At 44.8% G+C, this 20,296-nt stretch overlaps 1 protein-coding gene across 2 annotated transcripts in view; it reads right to left on the bottom strand.

Annotated features, from left to right (window-relative positions):
- LMTK2 (lemur tyrosine kinase 2) overlaps nt 1–19,693 on the bottom strand; it is an 80,105-nt gene extending 60,412 nt beyond the window's left edge. The window contains exon 1 of one of the 2 annotated variants that reach the window (XM_060120303.1): nt 19,318–19,693. In XM_060120303.1, coding sequence (XP_059976286.1) covers nt 19,318–19,399 — 82 coding nt within the window. In that variant the 5' untranslated portion in view covers nt 19,400–19,693. The remainder of the gene's footprint in view (nt 1–19,317) is intronic. The other variant, XM_060120304.1, reaches the window with a different exon arrangement.
- Nucleotides 19,694–20,296: the final 603 nt, after the last annotated feature.

Below are 20,296 nucleotides of genomic sequence, written 5' to 3'. Positions count from 1 at the left end.
TACTTCCACACGCCATGCTCTTTGCACAGTCTCATCTCACTGGAAGCTGTCAGAGTGGTTTCACCCCACGCCGGCAGAGAGGATCCAAAGGCACCCTCTCCTCCATGGGCCCCCGATGGTGCTGGACAAGGAGCCTCCATTGTCGGTACCCCAAGTAACAGGGAATCTTAACAGATGCCCTCTAAGACACGAGCCTAAACCTGCGTATTAGTCTGCTTGGGCCACCATAACCAGACACCAGACATTGTGCAGCTTCAACAACAGAAATCTGTCTCACAATCTGGAAGCTGGAAGTCCAAGATCCAGGGGTCGGCACAGTTGGTTCCTTCTGAGGCCTTGGCTTGCAGATGACCATCTTGCAGATGACCATCCTCTTTTTTTTTAAATTAATTAATTTTTTTATTTTTGGCTGTGTTGGGTCTTCGTTTCTGTGTGAGGGCTTTCTCTAGTTGTGGCGAGCGGGGGCCACTCTTCATCATGGTGTGCGGGCCTCTCACTGTCGCGGCTTCTCTTGTTGCGGAGCACAGGCTCCAGACGCGCAGGCTCAGTAGTTGTGGCTCATGGGCCCAGTTGCTCCGCGGCATGTGGAATCCTCCCAGACTAGGGCTCGAACCCGTGTCCCCTGCATTGGCAGGCAGACTCTCAACCACTGAGCCACCAGGGAAGCCCCCAGATGACCATCTTCTCGCTGTGTCCTCCTCTGAGCGAGCATCCCTGATGTCTCTTTGTGTTCAAATTTCCTCTTCTTGTAAGGACAACAGTCATATTGGATTAGCAACTAAAGAGCTAATGGCCTTATTTTAACATATTCACATCTTCAAAGGCCTGATCTCCAAATACAGTCAGTCACCTTCTGAAGTTGGAGGGGGATTGAGTTCAGCCCTGAACACTGTAAATCTATTAATTTAGGAACACCATCCCCACTGGTAGGGGATCCATTCTTGCTGGCACCAGAGACAAGTATACGCAGCCTTCCTCCCTGGCGTCCCAGGACGCAGTGGTTTGAAAATGGCAATGGACTCTATAGCAGTTAAAGCAAGTGTCAGACATGTACCTAACCCTTCTGTTCTCCACCCTCACCTTCAGGAAATGCACAGGAGAGATTTACGTGTCTACTTGACAATTAAAGCTGGTGCCCACTGGGCTGACTAGACAAAGGAAACCTGGCAGAACTCAGAGAAGCTAAGGACCAGCAATCTTCCAAACTGGACCTGACATCAAGCCCCGGCTTTCTTTCTTTCTTTCTTTTTTTTTTTTTTTAAATAAATTTATTTATTTTATTTTTGGCTGTGTTGGGTTTTCGTTTCTGTGCGAGGGCTTTCTCTAGTTGCGGGGAGCGGGGGCCACTCTTCATCGCGGTGCGCAGGCCTCTCACTGTCGCGGCCTCTCTTGTTGTGGAGCACAGGCTCCAGATGCGCAGGCTCAGTAGCTGTGGCTCACGGGCTTAGTTGCTCCGCGGCATGTGGGATCTTCCTAGACCAGGGCTCGAACCTGTGTCCCCTGCATTAGCAGGCAGATTCTCAACCACTGTGCCACCAGGGAAGCCCTCTTTTTTTTTTTTTTAAGGGTAGGACCAACAAGTCCACCTTCCTTTTCCAACATCCTGACAAGCAGCTCTACATCTGGGAGACCAGTCAAATGAATCATACTACTCAAGGAAAAAGATTCAGACAATCATTGCAACTCACACATTTTTATTTAACACTTCAAAATTACAAACACATCTATCATAAAGGTTTCCTGCACACAGAATCTTCAGTCACTAAGTGTTTTCCTTGCCTCTTAATTTAACAATACACCTATTTATAATAACATTAAACACTTTAGACTCTCCCTGATGAATTCTAATATTAGGAAGGGAAAATGAAGCACAGCACTAAATATACCCAACCGCAGGGAATAGTGTGTTGATGATCTAGCTGATGAATCAGAGATTCCACAAAGACCCCTAAGCCAGGACATCAACAGCCTAGAAAAACAAACCACGCTGTGTGCTAACCAGTGAAGTGCTCTTCTTGTTCAAAAACAATTTCCAAGGTCAGCCAACCCCACTGTTCTCTCACACCTGCAGAAAGGTTATATACTTTGAGCACTGACTGAATACCGGTGAATGAGATCATTTTAGATGAAGTCGCTGTTTCTCTCAGCTGTGTCCATTAAAATCTGTTACCAGAGGCTCATTTTATTCCAATTTTAAAATCACTAACTAGGATGGAGACTACCACAAAAGAGCTTATCTCAGGTGAGCTTGGCCAAAGGAATGTCAGATTTAGATGACCTCTGCCAGACTACCCTGGGCCCACACCCCAGGAAAATGACGGCAGGGATAATATTTTATGAACTAGAATCTTAATTAGGTTGATGGCATAGTTAAGGTGTGGAGTCATCCACAGCGCCAGATGTTTGTAACAGCTCTGAATCAGGACCTCCCTGTGGTCCAGGAAGCCAGCTGATGAACAGGCAGCATCTGGTCTCAGAAGTAGAAACCCTGGGCCAGTTTCCCAGGGCTTCTTCCCCCACACCTGGCCACTTCAGTGCACCACTAATGTCTGGGGAAAAGGACATTCTGTCTTTCCATACAACTTTCCATTGAAATCTGTAGCATCATGTAGGCAAGTCAATGGCAGTATTGTATTCACAACACTTAGCTGGTACACTTTCTGCAAAATACGGCCAAAAAGGAAAGGAGAGATGACCTAGGTGTGTGCTCCTTACTTCCCAGGCAGGGCAGACCCCAAACATCCTAGATAAACATGTCTACCTGTTTCTTAATATTTCCTACAACACCTTGATAGAGTCTATGGTCTCAGAACCTTTCCAGCTTCCTAAGGTCTAACTGAAAGTCTTGCCAATATAATTGACACATATTCTCCAGCCATGTCTTTAAAAGTTCTCTCTTTAGAGGAAGCAGATGGTGGTACGGGTGCAGTTGGACTGGCCATAGGGATGGTTGGACTGGGGGAGGGGTACAGAGAAGTCATTACACTCTTCTGTCTACTTTGTGTATGTTCAAAATTCTCCATAATAAAGTACTACCTTCATAACTAAGCCAGAAACTGCTTACAATACTGAACTGGACAAGGGTCTACGGAACATCAAGGCAAGATTACCTAGGGCTTCCTATCTGATAATGCTCCTCTGATACTGTCTTTATATTATACAGAAAAATAAACCCAATATAACTAGGTGCTTCCAGACACTCAGGTGTCCAGCCCAAGTCAAGAGACCCACAGATAATTAGAAGAGCTCTGGGGACAAGGTGTCTCTTATGGAAACAGCTGCTCCATCACCAGACTGTGAAGTCTACCCACCAGTAAGCCCCACCCTGCACATCGATTCATTCAGCAAGTGTTTACCAAGCATCTTCTACAGAACAGGCACTGCCACAGGTTCAGGGAGTACAGAAGTGGAGAGAACAAAGGCCCTGCATTCACAGCTTACGTTCTTGTGCAGGAGACGGACCACAGGCAAATTAATAAATATATGGTACCTCGGATGGTGATAAGCAATGTGGAAAAATAAAGCAGGGAACACATTCTGATATTAGAATAATTCACATAAAAAATGATGGTGGTTTGGCCCCAGGTGGTTATAAAAATAGCTAATACATAAATGGTGCTTACTATGTGCCAGGCACTGTTCTAAACTCATCCAACCCCATAACGACCCTTTGAGGTGGGTACTATTATTAGCCCCACTTTAAAGTGAAGAAGCTGAACCCGGGAGAGGCAAAGATGCTTCTCCCAGGTCACACAGCTCCCACGTGGTGATGCTCAGGGGCACACTCCTACTCCAGGGCACTGAGGCAGGAGTGCCCGGGACCTGGCGGCAGATGCGACAAGGAGTGTGAGGGGAAAGGGTTGCAGGGGACACCTCCCATCGGTGTCCCTCATTCTTTTTTTTTTTGCGGTATGCGGGCCTCTCACTGCTGTGGCCTCCCCCGCTGCGGAGCACAGGCTCCGGACGCGCAGGCTCCGGACGCGCAGGCTCAGCGGCCATGGCTCACGGGCCCAGCCGCTCCGCAGCACATGGGATCCTCCCAGACCGGGGCACGAACCCGTATCCCCTGTGTCCCTCATTCTTAAACATGGGCAGGCTTTCAAGGATCGCCTGACATTTGAGAAAACCCTCCTTAGAAAAGGTGAAAGAGGGCTTCCCAGGTGGCGCAGTGGTTGGGGGTCCGCCTGCCGATGCAGGGGACGCAGGTTCATGCCCCGGTCCGGGAGGATCCCACATGCTGCGGAGCGGCTGGGCCCGTGAGCCATGGCCGCTGAGCCTGCGCATCCGGAGCCTGTGCTCTGCAACGGGAGAGGCCACAGCAGTGAGAGGCCTGCGTACCACAAAAAAAAAACAACAACAAAAAAAAGTGAAAGAAAGTGACCAACCCAAAGACAGAAAAAGGAATCTGAAGGAGGCAGACCGTACAGTGGTTAAAAAAAAAAAAAAACCTAAAAATTATTACAAAACTATAATGAATTAATTTCCTCCTGTATCATGAGATACTACACTCATGAGAAGATGCTATTTAGAAAGGGGGTGGGGGAGGAAGGAAAAACTCTTGGAAATAAAGTGTAGTAGAAAAAACAAAGGCCGTCACATAGTAGAACAAAGAGATAAAACATGAACAAAAGGAGAGTCGAAGCTCACTCCAAAAAAGCCCATCATTCAACTAACAGACGTTCCAGGAGGAAAAGAACAAAGAAAAGGAAGAGAAAATTATTCCCTAAAAAAATATGTGTATGAAACTCTTCTGCAACTAAAGGACGCCACTTTCCAGATTCAAAAGGCCCACTGCGTACCCACCTTGATGAGTGGGATGAACGGTAAAGACTCACACCAAGGCATCGCTTTGCAACCTTCCGGAATTTAGAGAGAAAGTCTCAAAAGCTTCTATCCAAGGCAGGGAACAGAGGCCACGTGGGAGAGGAAATCAGGTGGCCTCAGACCTGGCAGCAGAGTGCTGGGGGCAGTGGGAGAGCCACCCAAGCCCCACACAGGGTGCAGCCAACCCACCGAGAGGACATTTCAACTCCTGCCAAGGAGTGTGGGACAAATTAATGATACACTCACGAAGAGCTAAGGAAATGATAACATCTAGCGAAAACAAAAGATGCCGAAGAAATTTAATCATCAGAAACACTATAGGCTCAGCTGCGAACAGTATTTGTAGTCATAAAAATATGAATGCTGAATGCTGATTTAACCAAAAAGTGTAAATAACGAAGCTGAGGAGGGGGAAAGTGTGTACGTGTGTAAGTATATAAATCCTCTTCTTCCATAGCAGAAATTCAGTACCTACTGAAACCAAGAAATAGCGGTTCCACCCTGTTCTTTAGCAACATGGCTAAAAGAGCTGGCGGGCAATGCCCAGGGGAGCAGAGAGTAGGGATGAAGTAGAACAGGATGGGACAGGGGCTCCCTAAGCTATTTTTATTATAAGCCCTGGAACACTTTCAATTTAAAAAATATCTACATGTACTAATTGATGCAAATAGAGAGGAGATGGGGAGGGGAATAGAAAAGAGAGGGCCAAGGGGGTGGGAACAACATTTAAGGGATGGGGATGGGACAAAGAAACAGGGTCAAACAGGAAACAGGACACTGTAGAGGCAGATGGAGACAAGGGTGTATGGATGGCAGAGGAGGAAAGCATTTTTTAAAGTGTCTTGGAAAGAAATATGGTGATTAGTAGCAAAAGAACCATAAGAATGGTTCACTTTTTTTTTTTAACTACTCCTGAGAACTTATACTAATAAAGTTATTCAAAAGTAGAATAAAGCTATGCGGGAAAATATATACATTAAATTGTCATCTTTTATACGTGAACTGACAGAGAGGGTCCAGGAGAAAATATGGAAGCTACTGCTGCTGCTGACTGAGCCCTGGAGGGAAGCAAGAGATGAGGAAGGATGGGATGAAGGGCATCAATCAAGGAGGTGGTCTTAAAGAGCTGAGAGAGGGCTTCCCTGGTGGCGCAGTGGTTGAGAGTCCACCTGCCGATGCAGGGGCCATGGGTTCGTGCCCCGGTCCGGGAAGATCCCACATGCCGCAGAGCGGCTGGGCCCGTGAGCCACAGCCGCTGAGCCTGCGCGTCCGGAGCCTGTGCTCCGCAACGGGAGAGGCCACAGCAGTGAGAGGCCCGCGTACCGCAAAAAACAAACAAAAAAAAGAGCTGAGAGAAAGAGGAGGAAAATGACGTGTCTACGACACCACATATTTTTCTTGACACCTGCCTGTGACTCTTCAAAGTACACACAAACTATCTGCTCGCGAGCGCTCTTCTTGGGATCCACAGCGTCCAGCAGACTCTAGACATGGTCCACGCCTCCACAAAAGCATTTATTTAATCACAGTGTTTAAGTATTTTTCATGTTCACAAGCGAATGTTTACAAGTTTACGATTACATTTCTTTCAGGTCAGAAATATTTTAAAATCACCTTTAATTAAACAGTGCAAATCACTTCATAGGTGTAAGTTGTTCTTACAAATTAAAAAAAATAAATATGAATGTGGTTTTGTGAGCCTAATTATGGAAGTTAGCCCGTTTCCTAATTCAATAAGGAATTATCTATAGTACTTCAAGAATCAAGTATATCATAAATATTTTTAAATTTAACTCAGGACTTTCAGATAATAAATAGAAATAAATATCCAAAGGAAAAATAACTGGAATCAGTCTATGCGTGTGCATCACATTAATAAAAGTTTTCCTGAAAGTACGAGGCAGTGAACCGGAGAACAGGGTGGACTGGATGTCAGGTCCCCTCAACCCAGAATGAAGTCAGCCTCTGACAGGCTGTACAGGATTGAATTTACTGCTTCACGTCTCTGGGCCTCAGTTCCCTCACCTGTAAACTGGCATTCCAGCTCTAAAGTTCTATACAGAAGGATTATAATTCCAAAATTGCATGAGTTCTCCAAGTGCCTCTACAGTGAAAATTGGTAATCGATCTTTTATTGAAATTATTTTTTTTAAAGCAAACAAAGTTAAGTTACAGACTTCTGGACTGCACTGCAGCATCAGGCCTCTGGTAGAGTGTTCCCAGGGGACTATTTTGGTAAGTTTGTTATTTTTCAGTGCCTCACCTGCAATCAGTGTCCGGGTGTTGCATTTTAATAACAGTCTGAAGTCAGAGACAAGTGGGGCTCTGCGCCTGGAACCTGCAGCCTGCATCCTTGGAAAGTAACGCTTGCTGCTGACACAGAACCATTCTAGGGAGGCACACTGCCAGGTAGCACCAGGAAGAGGAATTTTTTTTTCCTTCTGAAAGGAGCGCAGGTTGAATTTATTGAGGGTTCTGAGGAAGAATCTGCAGCGTGAAACACACTAAACTTAAATTCAGAGGCTAATCTGAGAGGTAACCAGTGGATCACAACCTTCAGTTTTGCAATAAGCTGAAACTACAGAATTTTACAATTACTGGTTGGTTAGAGTAGATATTTTAAATGTGCAAAATGACTGCAAACTCATCCTCCTCTGTCTTCTAAGTCCAAAATGTCTTAGAGGTTTACTTGCCATAATTAAAGGCTGCAGTTATATCATATCAAACTCAAGCCTCCTGTTCAGTGTATCAAAAAGGGGAAAAAGACACTTTCAGGATGGACTTTGAACACGGACCTCAAGGAGAAAAAAAAAAAAAAAACACGAGTTCTTAAAAATTAAATTCTGGACTTCCCTGGTGGCCCAGTGGTTAAAAATCTGCCTTCCAATGCAGGTGACGCAGACTCGATCCCTGGTTGGGGGACTAAGATCCCACATGCCGTGGGGCAACTAAGCCTGTGCACCACAACTAGAGAGCCCACGTGCAGCAACTACTGGGCCCACGCGCTCTGGAGCTTACACACCACAACTAGAGAGAAGCCCGTGCACTGAAACTAGAGAAGCCAGTGCACTGCAACGAAAGATCCCACGTGCTGCAACAAAGATCCCGCGTGCTGCAACTAAGACCCGACGCAGCCAAATAAATTATTAAAAATTTAAAAAAATAAAAATTAAAAATTAAATTCTAGTGGTTTCACTTTAGGATAAGAGCAACTTCTCTCTCCAAAATCACTATCCTAGATTCTTAGAATGAAATTCTTTTCTCCTATGCAAGGCATATGTATTGCCAAAAAACCCCCAACAAAAAACGAAAACAGAGTCCAGAATTATCTGTACTAGTGTGTGGGCCTATGATGTTTGATTGATTGATTGATTGATTGATTGATTGTTGCGTTGGGTCTTCAGTGCTGCACGCGGGCTTTCTCCAGTTGCAGCGACTAGGGGCTACTCTTCGTTGCAGTGCACGGACTTCTCACTGCGGTGGCTTCTCTCGTTGCAGAGCATGGGCTCTAGGTGTGAGGGCTTCAGTAGTTGTGGCATGCGGGCTCAGTAGTTGTGGCTCGCGGGCTCTAGAGCGCAGACTCAGTAGCTGTGGCGCACGGGCTTAGTTGCTCCGCAGCATGTGGGATCTTCCTGGACCAGGGCTCAAACCCATGTCCCCTGCATTGGCAGGCGGATCCTTAACCACTGCGCCACCAGGGAAGTCCCAGGCCTATGACGTTCTTTTTTTTTTTTTTTTTTTTTTTTTGCTGTACGCGGGCCTCTCACTGCTGTGGCCTCTCCCGTTGCGGAGCACAGGCTCCGGACACACAGGCTCCGCGGCCATGGCTCGCGGGCCCAGCCGCTCCGTGGCATGTGGGATCTTCCGGGATCGGGGCACGAACCCGTGTCCCCTGCATCGGCAGGCGGACTCTCAACCACTGCGCCACCAGGGAAGCCCCCCTATGACGTTCTTAATCAAACCCAACTGATTATATAATCATCACATTGTAGCAGTTTCAGAGAGAGATAGTTTGCTTTCTTTAGCTTGTCATAAAAATATTTTGTACACATCAATACACCCACAGCAAATACATCAAATTACGTCAACTAGCTTTAAAAAAAGTACCTGTTGAAAAATACAAAATGGGCTACAAACTCAAGGCTATTCCAAAATAAACCAGTTTAGAAAAACAAACTTTTTTATAGCAAAATGTTAACAACATGGTATTATACTAGAAAAAAATAACCCTGCAAGTTCTTGTACAGGTCAAGAATCAGGGACTCTCACAAAGCATGCACCTCTGTCACCTGGAGAACTAAGAATGTCATGAGTTATACCTGCTCAAGTTTAGTTTCCTTGCTGGTCTGAGCTGCAGTGGGCAGAACCCTGGCAGGCCAGGGCAGGAACATCTACACCATGAGGTTCACAGCTCACAGTACTGGCATCTGACTGTCAGGCTACCAGCTCACAATTCTCTTTTACTGATTATTTATACAGGAGATATATAAAATGTAAAGAGGTTATTATTTATACTGACTCCCAGAGAAGGGGCTAAAGTTACAAAAAAAACAAAATGGAAGAAAGAAATAGTCTTTGGAGCGGTTAAGTGCTGTAAGTGTGTTCTACCCTGTTTAAATTCCTTTGTGGTTATAGCACACATACTTTGCACAGGAGGTTTCTTCAGAATGATACTCACGTATGGTGGTCAGGAGCAGAGAGCACTTCAGATTTTAGGTGTTGACATTAATCTTTTAATTTTAAATTGTTCTTTCCTTCCTTGAGTCTCACTAGCTCCACAAGTCAACAGATTTCTATTAAATAACTGATATTATTTTGTCTCTAGTAGGAGACAAAATATTTTGTGTCTCGGGATTGGAGAAATCGCCTGAAAAGTACTACAAATGCAGATTTCTGGGCCAACATCCAGAATTCCGACTGAGCTGGTTTGTTTGGGGGCCCCCAAACCTGCATTTCTACAAGTACCTGGGTGATCTTGATGCAAATGATCCTGTTTTATAAAAACATCTTTACTTTTTCCTGAAACAATTTCAGCTGAACTTGATACCGTGGCTCGGATTTATATCAAAACAGTGGGGGCCACTGGGCCAGTGGGAAAGGTACACGTGAACAAGATTCACCATAAATTCAAAATTGCTGATGCCGGGTGACGGGCACATGAGGGTTCATTATATTAATTATTCTACTTTTGTGTATGTTTGAAATTTTCCATAATAAAAAATGAAAAGAGGGGCTTCCCTGGTGGTGCAGTGGTTGAGAGTCTGCCTGCCGATGCAGGGGACAAGGGTTCGTGCCCCGGTCTGGGAGGATCCCACATGTCGCGGAGCGGCTGGGCCCGTGAGCCATGGCCACTGAGCCTGCACGTCCGGAGCCTGCGCTCCGCAATGGGAGAGGCCACAGCGGTGAGAGGCCCGCGTACCGCAAAAAAAAAAAAAAAAATAAATAAATAAAATAAAAAGAAACAAAAAGCTCCGTAAAAAAAATCACAGCAAGTCTACAGCCCCCTGTACTTTCCAAGAGACTTGCCATTGGACATTTTATCTGAACTTTCACCAATTAAATGAGTTGCCTATGATCCCTTTCAACAATTTCCAAAGCTGATAGGCCCCCTGAAATAATTCTAACTAGATCCTTAAGCTTACAAGGTTTCCCTCCTATTCTTAGAGATTAGGCTGCTCTTGGAGAGAGTCAATAAAATCTTTCAAACATCCATTACTCTGAAAATAAAAATAACATCTTGCCAATACCACTCTACCACAAGTGTGGGATGTGTAGTATTTACGATGGTATTAATAGGCGGTTAAAAGGTGGTCAAGTGACAGGGTCAAATGTGCACAGGGTCCATCCAAGTTGTCTGTCTCTTAGAGGCCCTTTGTCCCTCCAAAATCTCTCACTCGTTCTCTCTCTTTTCCCAACACCTGGGATTAGATACAGGAAGCAGAGGATCAAACCCCTATAATATGGGACCTAATGAAACTTAAAAGCTTTTGCACAGCAAAGGAAAACATAAACAAGACGAAAAGACAACCCTCAGAATGGGAGAAAATATTTGCAAAGGAAGCAACTGACAAAGAATTAATCTCCAAAATTTACAAGCAGCTCATGCAGTTCAATATCAAAAATACAAACAACCCAATCCAAAAATGGGCAGAAGACCTAAACAGACATTTTTCCAAAAAAGATATACAGACTGCCAACAAACACATGAAAGAATGCTCAACATCATTAATCATTAGAGAAATGTAAATCAAAACCACAATGAGGTATCACCTCACACCAGTCAGAATGGCCAGCATCAAAAAATCTACAAACAATAAATGCTGGAAAGGGTGTGCAGCAAAGGGAACCCTCTTGCACTGTTGGTGGGAATGTAAATTGATATAGCCACTATGGAGAACAGTATGGAGGTTCCTTAAAGAACTAAAAATAGAACTACCATACGACCCAGCAATCCCACTACTGGGCATATACCCTGAGAAAACTATAATTCAAAAGGAGTCATGTACCACAATGATCATTGCAGCACTATTTACAATAGCCAGGACATGGAAGCAACCTAAATGTCCATCAACAGGTGAATGGATAAAGAAGATGTGGCACACATATACAATGGAATATTACTCTGACAAAAAAAGAAACGAAATTGAGTTATTTGTAGTGAGGTGGATGGACCTAGAGTCTGTCATACAGAGTGAAGTAAGTCAGAAAGAGAAAAACAAATACCATATGCTAACACATATTTATGAATCTAAAAAAAAAAATGGTTCTGAAGAACCTAGGGGCAGGACAGGAATAAAGACGCAGACGTAGAGAATGGACTTGAGGACACGGGGAGTGGGAAGCGTAAGCTGGGACGAAGTGAGAGAGTAGCATGGACATATATACACTGCCAAATGTAAAATAGCTAGTGGGAAGCAGCCGCAGAGCACAGGGAGATCAGCTCTGTGCTTTGTGACCACCTAGAGGGGTGGGAGGGAGACGCAAGAGGGAGGAGATATGGGGATATATGTATATGTATAGCTGATTCACTTTGTTATAAAGCAGAAACTAACACAGCATTTTAAAGCAATTACACTCCAGTAAAGATGTTAAAATAAAAACAAACAAACAAAAAAGAAAAACCCTATTATAAATGTGCCAGTAGCAGCAAGCAAATCCAGTGCCCAGATATTGGTTTCTAATATCACTCTCCAATAAAAGGAAGCCGCGTGAGACATGGCTGATCCTAGGGCTGGAGCAGGGAATACACAAGGTGAGCCTATAGCATCTTATAGCACCAGAAAACAAGGAAGTGCTTAAAAAAAAAAAAAGAAAGAAAAAAAGATGGACATATGTCTACAGGACACAGGAGCCAACTGAAAGGGCTCCCAGGGGCCCATTTAAGCAGCAAAATAAATAACAGTATTGAATTATAACCCAAAGTGTAAAATCAATATCCATGTGTCCCTACTGATATAAATAATTGAGTAAGGAAGTAAGTGGGGAAGAACAGTTAAATATCCTGTACAGAATCCCAGGTAATTTCTACCTCAAGGAGGTGGCACGGAACTCATCACCACTAAGTGCGGGCTGTGCATACGCGCAGCGCAGAGAAGGGAGGAAAGAGTAACCTGACAGTGGAGAAGGCTGACACACCGCACCTTGGCCAGAGGATCAAGGGACTAGTAGTCTTGAAAGCACGGACCCTTGACATGATGTGATGAGAACAGCATTTCAACTCTGTGGTCTTCCTCCCCAAAACACAGAATCCCAGCCTAATAGCTAGAAAAACATCAAACACGCACCAGCTGAGGGATATTCTACAAAACTCCTGACCAGGACTCCTCAAGATGTCAGGATCATCAAAAACAGGGAACAGACTGGAGGGGCCCAAGGAGCCATGTCAACCAGACACACTGTGGGATCCTGAACCAGAAAAAGGACGTCAGGGAAACACTGACACAATGTGAGTGAAGTCTGCACGTTGGTTAGTAACAATGTATGAGTACCGGCTACTGGTCGTTACCAACATCAAAAGGGAAAACTGGGCAAAGGATACATAGGAGCTCTTTGTACCAGCTTTGCAACTTTCCCATAAATCTACATTTGTTCTAAAAGAAAAAGTTGATGGCTAAAAATAAAACAACTATCCATGGCCTCATTCCAGGTGAAGGGCTGGGGCTGGATGAAGGTGAAGTTCGCAGGACAATGACAGGGTCTAAGCTGACACCCCCTCCTTTTAACACACGCATGCTCTGGAGTTCTGGTCTGGTGAACTCAGTTCTCCAGCACCACTTCTCTCATACTTCAGCATCACCCACAAACTTCAAAACCACGCAAACACGAGAAATACCGAGGCGATGAGACACAGAGCTTACAATCCAGGTGAAGAGACAGGACTTAAAGCAACAGGTGGTATTTGCTAAGTGCAAGCGGTAAGCCGGTACAACAAATGCAAACCTTTTTTGATGGCGCAACCCACCAGTAAATTTTCTTCATAGTCCTTCCATTTCATGTAAATTTATTTACAAGTCATACAAGTGCATTAGTGTACCAATACATTCTATCCCTCAAAAGTCACATAAGTCAAAAATTTTTAAGGGCGAAATGAAAATAAATTAGAAAGTTCCCACGTTTTCATGCTGCATCCCCTGGAACGTCTTGTCCCACAAGGAAACACTCTAAGAGTTCATCAGGGGTGGCAATCGCCAAGCCTGGGCAAGGAGAAAGGTCTTAGTAGGGAAACTAGGGCTGCAAAGAGGCTAAAAAAAAAAAAGACAAAGAAGGAGATGACAGCACTTAAAAGATACAAGGGGAAGAGTCAGGCAACTGCAAACAGAATATGAAGCACTGGAAGATGGAACTCTGCACAGGATATTTGCAAACTATGAGCAGATCAATTTAGCTGTTAAGAAAGTGCCATGAGAGGGGGAGAGCGGAGGCTGGGACAGCAGAAACTCAGTTGCCATGACCTCCCTGCCCAAAGCTTCCCAAACTGGGGTCAGATGCCAGGTGCCCAGAGCTACTCCAGCTGCACCATAGCACCTGGTTGTGGCACATCTGTTTCAGGTGATGGGAATTTAAGCCTTTTAAAACAAACATATAATGTAGTAAAATGCAAAATCTGCCAAGCTGTTAAAAATAAAATGTTAGGTTTACCACCACCCCTCTGAAGCCCCAGGAAGGCAGAAGAGTACAAAGTGCTCTTTTGCAGTCAGGGTGGAGGGCAGTGGGTGGGGGGCAGAGGCTTTCAGAGAAGTAAAGGCGCTCACCGTGTTGTGTCTCAGGCACCTGCGACATTCGGCATCAGCTGTTCTCATGTTGCCCACTTGAATCACAATAAAGTCCAATGAAATCTGGAATCTCTGCCCTGGGCTAACCTTTGCACAAAACCTTCTTTTGAAATATTGAGGTTATTTTTCTGATATGCCTGTTCTTTGTGGCAAATAACTGTAATGCCCAGGCATGGTTCCAAATCAGTCATTTACTACAACTTAAAAATACTTCACTCCAACATTTTGCTCTGACACAGGTTTTGCCACATCTCCTCAGCTTTCTTACAGTGTCTTCATATGAGGATTCACAGAAAAGGCAGGAATTCGAATCTAAAAACCACCCCAGATACAGTAGTTTGTTTTAGACCAGGAACGTTTGTCCAGCTTCTCCTTTCTATAATATTCCTTTCCTCGTGTCTGAGTAATAAATAAAAATTTCAAAGAGTGAAGCACCGCTAGAGGACTGCAAAAATACATAATTTTAAAAGAGAGAGAGAGAGAAAGCAAGTCTGTCACATTTGTCTCTCCGAATGACATTTTCTAAGGGGAAGCCTCAGCCCTGTGCTGGTCCTACCACAGTCTGGGTGAACGGGCTGCCTTCAGGGACGCTTTCTGCGAGTACACAATTTTGTTTGGGATCAACCAAACTTAGATTGCCTGTGGTTCCTTTAAGTAAATTAAAATCAGCAATTGTTCACATGCAAGAGCTTTCGTCATCTCGATGTTCAGAAACAGGTTTATTATATAAAAGCAGACTAATCCAGATCATCTTAAAATTTTCTAGCATAATTCCCCAAGACTATGAATTTCAAGGAGTAGGGCTTCCCTGGTGGCGCAGTGGTTGAGGGTCCGCCTGCCAACGCAGGGGACACGGGTTCGTGCCCCGGTCTGGGGGGATCCCACATGCCACGGAGCGGCTGGGCCCGTGAGCCATGGCCGCTGAGCCTACGCGTCCGGAGCCTGTGCTCCGCAACGGGAGAGGCCACAACAGTGAGAGGCCCGCATACCGCAAAAAAAAAAAAAAGAAGTAACACTACCAGTTTATACATCATACTTCAATAAGCCAGATTTCTCTCTAAAGGATCTTCACCATCATATAATTTGCTATTTTGAGAAACAAAGATTTTTTTACATCCATAAGTTCTAGGCATTCCATGATACGCAGCTACCACGGTGACTTCCTTCTTTGAAGCCATACCACCCACCATTAGTCAATTCTAGGATAACCCACCAAATTTACAAAGAAATCTTTGTAAAAGAAGCAACGAAGGAATCTATGTTGCCAAGGGCCAAACCCGTAGCAGACATGGCTATCACGTGACAGCAACCCCTTAGGTAAATATTATCATCATCCTTTTTTAATAGTTGAATTCTAAGAAGCTTGGAGAGGTCAAGTGACTGGGCAAGGTCTTAAAAACTTTAAAGTGGCAGAGGAAGGCCTCACACCCAGACTAACTCCAAAGTCCAAGCTCTGGCCACAACACCTGCTCCTCCTGTGACTGGTTCATGAATTTTACTCTCAACTGAGCTGAAAAGGTGGATTCTTTTTATATGTCCACCTACAAGGACTTTTTTGAGGACTAGTCTGTTTAACAGTTTCAGAACCCTGGCTAGCCCCTACATGACATTTACATTACAAAGTGTTTTTCATCATATGTACAGCTGTTCTAAGTGACACAGCCCACGGGAGCACAGAGGGCCCAAGGACTCTAAATTTCAAGAGAATTGTGTGAACAGTCAGCACATCGATATCAGCAAAACTGTAGAGATCTGATAACTTCGATGCTGATCAGCTACAAAGTTGATGGACAGATTTCCTATTACTATGCAAATTAACATATTTAGTTAACCCCAAAATATCACCAACTGAAAGCAATTAACAGCATTCCCAGTCTAAATCAGATCTCAGGCCTTAGAGCCATATATCCTGACAAGAATTTGCATGGAAAGCTCTCAGAAGCTGTTAAAATAAACACAAAAATTCACACTTTAGAAAGCACTTCCTTTACTTCAGAAATCTTTTTCAAGATACAAGCCTGTTTGCTTAATCTAAAACAAAAGCCCCGGTTTCACAAGCTGCTGTTTAATCAGTAGCTGAGTCCCACCGGCTTCACAGACTTCCGTGAGGTCCTTTATCTGGAACTGTTAAAAGCTTCCTCTGTACTCTGTGACCTAATATGCCACAGAACAATAGAAGTGAGTTTCCTTGTCTCACCACTATCCTAATATTAATAACAAGTTGTGGACTTAGACGAATGCCTTCACGCATACAACATCTTTCTTTATGATGTGAATTCTGAGAATCTTACAAAAGGCACATAAATATTTGCCAAGAGAAGAAAGGTCTGATAACTATGATCTGGAGAAAAAGAATTTCTTAACTGTAATCTTAGTTTGGTAACTGAACTGTGTGTGAAACAGTGGACTTCCTCCCTTTACGTAGGCTTCCTAAGTGAGGACCAGGATCTCAGTCTATATAACAAGGGCCCTTGCAGATATACAGATTCTCAGGAAAAGATACCCCCCACCCAGGGAGGACATAAGGGACTCTCAGAGTGATAAAGAGACTCTCCCCCCCCCAAATTCAACCTAGAAATGCCTTCTTGCCTGATGGGCAAAGGCAATCCACATATTTACAAAGCTTATTATGACTGAATGGGTAAATATCTTTTTTCAACTTTAGAACCTAGAAATGATTTTGAATGACAAAGAAACGTGGGATAAATGAACTTCGATTTAAATGCTTAATTTCAGTTAACTGTCTCACTTCCCCCATGCAAACAGGCTGGCAAAGGATACAATTCAAATATTTTTTCCAACCTACTGGTGATAAGCCATGCTTTCTCCAAGGCAGTATTAACCAGTTTGAACTTTAAGCAGAATAAGGCCAAGGAGGCAAAGACCATATACAATGGATCTACTCTGAATTTGAAAATGGCCAGCTCTCCCTTTGTTAAGGAGTACAGGCCCCCAGATAATCAAAAGCTTGATAGTTGTTTTCAATGTTTAACTGCTCTTTTATCTACTATGTATGTTCCAGAGGGGTTCCTCTTTCTTAAGCAGCGAACTCACTTATCAGGATTAGCTCAAAGGTTTCTTTACTCTTCTTGGTCAAGAATCTACCCCCATTACCAGGATTAACAATCTCTTCTGAATGGAAATAAAAACTCCCAAATCTATGTGTGATTGTACATCTTTTCCACATAATTTAACCATAGCAGGTACTTGTCATCCATAGGCCACAAGTCTCACCATACACCCTCCAAGCAATAGAACATGAGAGAAAATCTACAAAAGCTGCTACAAGTCACCGAATAGTTCTTTACATTTTTTTAATGCCAAGATTTAATATTTGTATTTATGGATTCGTTTTCTTGATTGCTTTGTTTTACATACAACACTCCAACAAAAACTTCAATTTTTTGATTCATACCTCCTTGAAATAGTAAAAGAAGGGAATAAACACATTAAGAGGTTTATAGGGACTTCCCCAGCGGTCCAGTGGTTAAGACTCCACGCTTCCACTGCAGGGGGCACGGGTTCAATCCCTGGTCGGGGAACTAAGATCCCGCATGCCTCACGGTTCAGCCAAAAAAAAAAAAAAGGTTTATAAGCAGCCACATTTCCAAAGTTTCCTAAATAGAATCTGTTTTACAAAATATGTAAAACTTCGATTAAGAGCAAAGTCATTCTGGAAACTTCTTGAATCCCTTTCACATATGTAATCTTTATCCACTATCCTATTCTAATGTTAATTTTCAATTTCACTATGAATATGTTTCAATATCAACATCGACACTTCTCCCTACAGTCTTTTATAATTTCCCAGGTACTTTCTGTGACTCTTACCTGGGCTGCCTATACATTCCTCATAATATTCACTCTTCTTATCTCTCAGGTCAGAAAACAGAATTCACCTTACACATATTTGATCTAAGGCAGTGGCAGAAATTTAGCAATACACTACATGGTACAATGATAACAGTTTATACCCAACTAAAGGGCACTCAATGACATAACCGGGTGTGTCTCTGGAAACAATTATATTTAGCTTCCACTGTAGATGTGTTTGAAAAATATGTCTTTACTAGGGACAGTACCTTCCACATTCTGTACCCAACTAACATCATTCTAAAATAACTCTTGACCTCAAGAGTATTCTAAACAGCTAATAAGAGACCTGAAGTGGTAAAGCAGAAAAATCACACAGCTAGGGGAATCTAAGACCTGGGTTTAAGTTGTGGCTCCTCCTAAAATTTAGCTGTGTCACCTTGGGTAGGTCATTTGACCCCCAGGGCCTCACTATCTTCAACTGCAAAATGAAAGAAATTGGACTAAATTTTCTTTAAGGTCTCTCCCATCTCTAAAATTCCATGATTTTATGAAACTTCAGTCTCTCCTCATTTCAAAGATAAGCAACAGATGATAATGGCAAATTAGCCTAGATTATTTTTTTCCTTAAAAATTATCCAACTTGAGATGCTTTCCTGGACTGAAGTTTTATCTGAGAAAGTAAACCACAAACGAAAACGATGTGGAGAAAAAAAGAAAATCACACACTGACGTAGCTAAAATAGAAACTTCAATCACCCTTGGGCCATTTTGTCAATAGTTATTCAAAGGCTGCTACTCTAATTACTGGCTTCCTAAAGTAGAGATATTTATAGAGTGGTTTCCTTCTCATCCCCAGAGATTCAATCTGAATAAAACGCACAGCGTCTAAAATCAATTTACAACTTCAGAACAAGTTACAGGGAGCGAAGGAAACTGCACAGCTCTCCAAGTCATTTGCATTTAAGTATGATTAGGGCTAAGAAACGGTTCTTATCATAAGATGTGAGAAAAGCACAGGAGGCAGGTGACATCTGGAAAAGGAAGCAGAACTGCCAGCAAGGGATGTAGGCTAAGGACCTTCAGGCAACAGGTTCAGAGCCGGTGCTGCAGTCTACCCCGGGAGGGGTCGGTCGCTGCCGCCCCGCTCGCAGTCCTCCCCAGACCCATCCGCATCGCCTCGCCCCCGCTTCGGCCCTCGAAAGGCAGCCCGCCCCCCGCCCCAACACGTCCCTGCTGCAAAATCTTCCTAATCACTCGCTTCCCCGGGCCTCCCGCCCCGGCAGGCCCTCCGATTCCTCGGCGCCGAGGCCGGACCGGGCCTGCAGCCTCCTTCCCAGTCACCCCCCGTCGCAGCGGCCCCGCAGCCCGGTCCCCTCAGCCCCGTCCCTGCCTCGGGCCCGCTCACCTGCACCTGTTTGCGGAAGTGGCGCGGCCCCGGCACTGCCGGCGGCCAGGAGCAGCAGCAGCAACGGCGGGGGCCCCGGCATCTCGCCCACGGCGCGGCTCCGGAGACTGCCTCTCGGGTTGCCTTCCGTCCGTCCGTCCGTCAGTCGGTTCTGCCTCCCTCCGCTGCCTCAGCGGCACCCGCGCCGGCTGCTCCTGAGCACACGTCGTTTCGGCCAAACCTCAGCCCAGATCCTGGTCCGCACCCACCGCTCCAACCACAGAAACACCATCCTTCCTGCCCGCCCGCCTGCGCCGCCGCCGCCGCCTCTCAACAGAAGCAACGGCAGCAGCTCTGCGGAGCCGCGAGCCAGTGCAGCCGCGCTCCCACCGCCATGATGGGCTGCGTCATGTGACGTAGAGGGGGGCGGGACGCCGTGATAGACAGCCCATCCCGCCAATCGCCAGCTCCACACCCGCCTGGGAGGCCCCGCCCATCACCCTGGCTGAGGGAGGGTGGCCGCCGGTGCGCCCCCTGCAGACCAAGAAGTGCGTGAGCAGCAGGTGATGCCAGCAATTATTTTACAATTTTTTAAAAAGGGAAGTATAAAGAAGACAATGAAAAGCATCCAGAATCCATTCTGAATTTTTTTCTCAGTATTTCAAAACGTGTAACAATAGGCCTGTTTTGTCTTCTGCCTTTTTTACTTGCAACAGACGTTTAAGACTCTTCTTAGGTTGACCTATCAGCCACCAAGGAGCTTTGGGCTTTTTTATTTCAATTCAACAAGAATAGAATACCTCTGCCCTCGCACCCACTAATTCAGTTCCTGACCTCAAGCTGTTCCTCTTGGCAAGAATGCCCTTCCTGTCCTTTCTTGGCCACCTGGCACACTCCCTTTCCACCGTCGAGACTCACCTGAAGAATGATGTCATCTAAGATGGCCTCGCCCAACCTCAGGAGAAATGACTAGCAACTCCTAGTGCCCCTCCCTGGCCCT

This window comes from Mesoplodon densirostris, chromosome 16, assembly GCF_025265405.1.
Source record: "Mesoplodon densirostris isolate mMesDen1 chromosome 16, mMesDen1 primary haplotype, whole genome shotgun sequence".
In the NCBI taxonomy this organism is placed as follows: domain Eukaryota; kingdom Metazoa; phylum Chordata; class Mammalia; order Artiodactyla; family Ziphiidae; genus Mesoplodon; species Mesoplodon densirostris.
Note: the sequence above shows the minus strand (reverse complement) of the source record. Positions and strands in the feature narration are given on the sequence as shown.